General features: G+C 31.4%; 1 protein-coding gene across 1 annotated transcript in view; it reads right to left on the reverse strand.

The window, feature by feature from the left end:
• The window catches only part of LOC106468191, a 133,116-nt gene that overhangs the window by 11,153 nt on the left and 115,942 nt on the right, over positions 1-6,021 (reverse strand). The window contains exon 19 of the mRNA XM_022396510.1: positions 1,765-1,837. Within this exon, the coding sequence (XP_022252218.1) occupies positions 1,765-1,837 (73 nt within the window). The remainder of the gene's footprint in view (positions 1-1,764; positions 1,838-6,021) is intronic.

Below are 6,021 nucleotides of genomic sequence, written 5' to 3' on the forward strand. Positions count from 1 at the left end.
GATTTCTTAATGAAGTATTTTAATTGTCTGTTTCATTACTAGTCCAAGTGCAAAGGGATTTTCATGTCATGATTAAAAACTATTCTTCATCCCAAATATTATTTGTGAATTCTCTAAAACCTCCTAAATACATTTATAATGTTGGTTTTCAGTAAAACTTTATATTTTGTCTGTTATCTTCTCTTCCCTAACTATACAGAGTCTGTCAATTTGACCGAGCTCGAAACCACAATAAAAAATTAGGAAATAAATATAGATTATTGTTTTTACATTCTAGAATGACTACAAGCTATAACATGAAAACACAAATGTTTAGTCTAAATAGCTTAAATCTCATTTATATATATTTATCATTTTTATTATATTGAGCTTCCAGTCGTGCCTGGCCAACAAAAGAGAAGTTACAATGATGCAGTGCACATACACTCATGTTACCATCTCCAAGAATATAAAACTGTCCTTTGCAAAGTGCCCTGTCTTGGCTGTGTTTTAGTGGACTAGTATTTTGTAAAATACAGTCACATTTCAATTATTATACATATGTATATACATTATCACTATTTACAAATAAGTTGTTCTTAAACTTATTTTTCTTAAAACATAGAACAGTAAATAAACAAATGAACGACTACTTCTTCTAGTTACTACCTTTGTACTTGTTTGCTACTTGTTGTAGGTTGTTAAGCCTTATAAAAATTATGCACATGGAGGATGCGAAATGAAATAATTTTTTGGGGTTTTATACATATAGTTGAAAGAAACAAAAAATCATAAATTACTATGCTGATACCATAGAATTCCATTATAATTTATCAAGTTTAGTAAATAAGCTGTATTTGGGTCTAAAAAATATGAAATTTTGAGCAGACTAAAGACTCACCTTACGAGCTTGAAGATTTGTATTGAAAGAACGAGGTGATGTTATAATACTTTAAAATGGCTGAGAAAGCCATTAGAATAACATTCTTAGCTTTTGATTAGTTATTCAGATGTCATTAACAGAAGTAATTGTATACAAGGGAGCATTTCCAAAAATGGAAAGAGGTGAGCAGGGCCACTATGTTTGAAACAGTACATGAGCAACATCTTAGTAAACAGAAGGCTCTTATTTTATATTAATATCAGTAATTTGAGTTCCTAATTTGTAAAAAACTAAAGACTTAGTATCTTGACATCACAAACATCTAATTTGAACCAATGCTGTATTCAACATACCACGGGACACAAAAAAAATCAATGTTTAGGTGTTTTTTTAATATTTGCTTTTAAATTAAGAATTTAAATAATGTATAATATAAAAATTTGGATTATAATCTACAATTTGATACCAAACTTATTGATATAAATTCATAAAATAGTAGTTTAATAAAATTTTGAATGCAAGTTAACAAACGCAGTGACATGGCCTTTGACCTATGACAATAGGTTAAAAGGATTAATCATTTGGACAATAAAACCATCAAGCTATTAAATAATATGTAAATTCATTAAATAAACTAGTCTGTTGTGACAGGCCTTTAATAATAAGTCACCTAAAATCTTAGCCCATTGTGTAAAGTAAGTTCATCTGTTGTGACAGGCCTTTAATAATAAGTCACCTAAAATCTTAGCCCATTGTGTAAAGTAATTTCATCTGTTGTGATAAACCAATAACAATAAGTCACTTTACCTGTTAAGACAGGTGAATAACGTAAAGTCACTATATAATATAAAAACTTGCTTCATACTGTAAATGCAGGATAATGTATTCAATATAGTTTGTACCTCTCTCTTTCTCAGACTGCATTTTCCTCATGACTGAGGTTGGTGTGAAAGCTGCCATTGTAGGACTCAGACCCTGTAGTAAGAAATATCAATAAATTCTAATAAAATCCTATCATTTTATCAGGTTATTAAACTTAAAAATGTTATTTATTTCAATTAAGCATGTTGGGCTCAACATATTTTCTTTCATTCATATATTTTTTAACATTAACGTAATTTTCATTCCCAACTTATTCAAATAATATAACCCTTTCCATACCACAGGAGTGATAAAAGCAATCTAGTCATTTATGTTTGCAAAGTGAAATTACATACTCAATTGCATTAAATCTGAGTCAAATTTTATGATCAGTTTCTAGTTTCTGTATGAATAAATTCATAAAATTTCATTCAATATTTGTATCAATTTTTAAGTTTGTGAAAGTTCTTATATCAAAAATTACATCCTTTCATCTTCATTATTTTATTGTTCATCAGAATGTTCCATTTATATATCAGTCAGTTTAAAATGTTTGATATTATTGATATGTTTCATTTGATGCTTTACTTTTTTCTGAACTGAAGCAGTTGACTTCCCAATACAAATCATACAAACACAGTATGGCTGACATAGATTTAATGATGACCTCAGCTTTCGAAATGACATCACCCTTATTTTTCTTGTGGTACATTTTGCCAATATTTTGGTTAAATTTATATCTGATACTTAGACTATTTATAGTAGTCTATTTTATTATTTGGGAGTGTTGTATAAATAAAATAAAATTAATACATTAAGTGAAAAAAAAATTCATATGGTTCATCACTGAAGACATAACAAACATCACTTACTCAAATTTAACATTCTTACTCAATATTTTTTAATAGGAGTGTATTTTTACAACTTTCAAACTGATATAACACATTAGGAATGAAAGGAACATGACAAAAACTATTTAAAAAAATCCTAGTCTGCATTTTTTAGCAACTACTTCAAACTTCCCCTGAGGATGTATCACTAATATCAACCACACCAACTATCACTTTTCAGAAACCAACAAGATTCTACTTTGCACCATTGGTTAGTAACTGTAGGTATTATCGATGTTCAACTTTTTTCACTACTGACTCTGTGAATCACACCAACCATGTGACCCCAATGTGACCATCAGAGTTTCCATACTACAAATTTTAATATGTTCTGTGCATCTTAAACTTTTTCAAGCTTTTAGTAAACATACCTTTTCTGTAGGCAAAAAATTAGAATTATTAAGTATTTGTAAAATTTTTGTCTGTGAATATATGTGAATACCTACTAAATAAATTTTCAAACATTTCTTTTCAGAAACATTTTGTTTTTCTTCTTCTCTGTCCTATTTTATATGGGTAACCATAAAAGTTGAAAAACGTGAAATAAAACACAGGGTTCATACTGCCAATGCCAAAATTAATTCCAGGACTTTTCCAGTACCTCAGATACAAACTTCCAAATGTGTGTTCTATTACACAAGGGACCTGACATACATTTTCAGTAACAATTTATTATTATACACTGACACATTTTAATGTTTATGTAAGGTATAACACAATTAAGAAAATATGTGTAAATGACAAAAAATTTCACATTTGTTATAACATAATGAGTAAAAACATAGCACCAACAATTATTCTTTAGCTTTCAGCTATTAACGATAAATACATCTCATAATTTTGTGCACAATTATTTGTTCTTTAGCTCTTTCAGTTTCAATTCCAGAGTTTTAGATTTTGCTGTCTTCCTCAGACTATTTGACTGTGTTATTAGTCAACTTTCTACTTTTCTGTGTTTGATCTGCTAGTTCATCTGCTTTTTGTTAAAGTTCTTTTTTATCAGTCTGTAGTCTTGCTTGCTTTTTATTCAATTCAGTGTCATCCAGAAGATCTTGCCTTTTCAGTCATTGCTTTTCAACTAACCTCTCCTTTCTTTGATCTTCTAAATAAGCATTATACTTTGCTTTAGCAGATGAAGTTGCTACCATCATCTTTGGGGTACCAGAAATGTTCAGAATTCCCCCAGCTGCTTGAATGTGGTCCTTTATAATTCTTTGAGCCATAAATGATACTTCTAACAGATTTTCTCTTTCCAATGCTTTGGTCATTGAAAATTCCCACTCGATGCTAGCCTGACCATGGGATAAACCAAAGAAAGTCTCACAATATGCCAAACTTTGGCATATTTCATTTTTCCAAGTGCAGAGAACAATTCATAAAAGAAGGTGTCCAAGCTTTTTTTCCTTCAGAATTGAAGTCCATAAAAGCAGCTTTCTGCTTAGGAACCTTATCAGAAAGAATCTGTCTGAATGCAAACAGTGTTGCATCACAATCATCTATTGCAACCTTGTTATGATCACACAAGATCATTAATACTTGCTTCATTTAAGACACACAGATTAGGATCTGTTACCATTTGACTTGAATTCAAACACTGTAGATTCCTCACTAGTGAATACTTGATTTGCCTTCAGCTGTAGTTTCTGTTCTATTGCTTGTACAAATTCTTTGCATGCTATCCTAAATTCCATTGCTTGCAAAGATGACATTTTAGCCATTTTCAGTGCCTGTTCTGCTTCAATTCCCACATCTATTTTATTGTGGGCCACTTGAAGTTCTTTTTTTTTCCACCATCAAGGACAACGAGTTTCCTTTGTGTCTTACTTGCTTTCTCAATTTCTTCTCATTTGATGAATATTGCCATTAGCTCAGTCAGCATTTCTGCCATGTCCTTGGCTAGAAAAGGTAGCATGGGACTGTCTGTCTGATACTACGTGAGGAAGGGATTCATTATCTTTGCAACCCTTTTGAAGAAGACTAGCTTCACAGTAATCAATGGATCATCACATGACTTCTTAACCACATCAAAGAACTTTGTCCCTATGTTTGTCAGTTTCTTCTGATCAACTGCTTGTACATACAACTTAATATCTGGCCAAACCCAGAGAGCTCTCTTTGCCACCACCAGATTTTCTAGCCATCTGTACTGACAAAACTTCATAGAAAATATGCCATTGCCTGTGAGTTTGGTATAATCATTTCTTCTAGTTGGTGTATCTTTAAATAACCAGTAAAGACTGCTGAGGGTGTGTGATACATTCCACTAAGATGCAGCTACTCTATCTTTGAAAGCTCCATGTATGATGTATAAGCCAAACTTCCATTGTCAAACAATTTTATGTGATGAACTTTTTCCCACTATGATTAGAAGTCTGCATCAAATTTCCAGTTTATAGCTGGACCATCCATGGATAACTGGAGATCTTCTTTTAACCATGGAATAGAGCAGCTAAAGGGAAATCTAACCTCTCTTACAACAAAACCTGTTTAAATCTATGTTTCCAGATAGTACCACTGCTCAAAACTTTGCATTTTCAGAAAGGAACAGTTCCTACATGACAGTTTGAATTGGCTCCCTATTTCAGAAGTTTATTGATAGAGCAAATGTCAGTGAAGAATAGTAGAGACTGTGTGTTACAAAGAGAAAACAACTTTATGTGCATATGAGGATGTGGAATAATGGCAAAGTAGTTACACATTATCTGACTTCTGAGTTTCTTGGACATGCCACAGCAAATGATACCCACTGCATGAATTATAGGAATAGCCTGATGCCACGGTTTTCAGTGTCCACAATATTTCAGCTTTCAGGACATCATTCCCTCCAACATGTGAGGAAACTGAGGTTCTTCTAGTTGCTGTTGATGTCTCATCCTCTACAATCCCTATGGTCTCTGGTTCAGGTTCTGTAAAAAACGAAACATTCAAATTATGCATAGCACAATACTATTCATGAATATAAATAAAAAAAAATTTGAATGGAAAGTAAGGATCGTTGCTGCAATAAAGAATAAACAAACAAGCAAAGTGATACTAGTTGGATAGATTTGAAAATGATTTTCAATCCCTACTCTGGTTGGCATTGTGATCTGTATAGCTAAATGAAGCAGTCTAAATTTGCCAAACAAAGTATGGATTGAAAATTGTTTTAAAATCTATCCAGTTAGCATTACTTTACTTGTTTGTTTATTTATTATTGTAGCAATGATCTCTACTTTCTGTTAAAATTTCTTTTCCTATTTATTTGTTCAGTTTTTATATGTCCATGGAATGGAAACAACATCTATAAACTTTTAGTATAGCCATATCAATATATATATATATATATATATATATGCACATAATATATTGTAACCTATACTCTGAATGGGTGGTTATTTGCTTGGGAATTTGATAGTGTGGTTTTTC

This window comes from Limulus polyphemus, unplaced genomic scaffold (assembly GCF_000517525.1).
Source record: "Limulus polyphemus unplaced genomic scaffold, Limulus_polyphemus-2.1.2 Scaffold2909, whole genome shotgun sequence".
Taxonomy (NCBI): domain Eukaryota; kingdom Metazoa; phylum Arthropoda; class Merostomata; order Xiphosura; family Limulidae; genus Limulus; species Limulus polyphemus.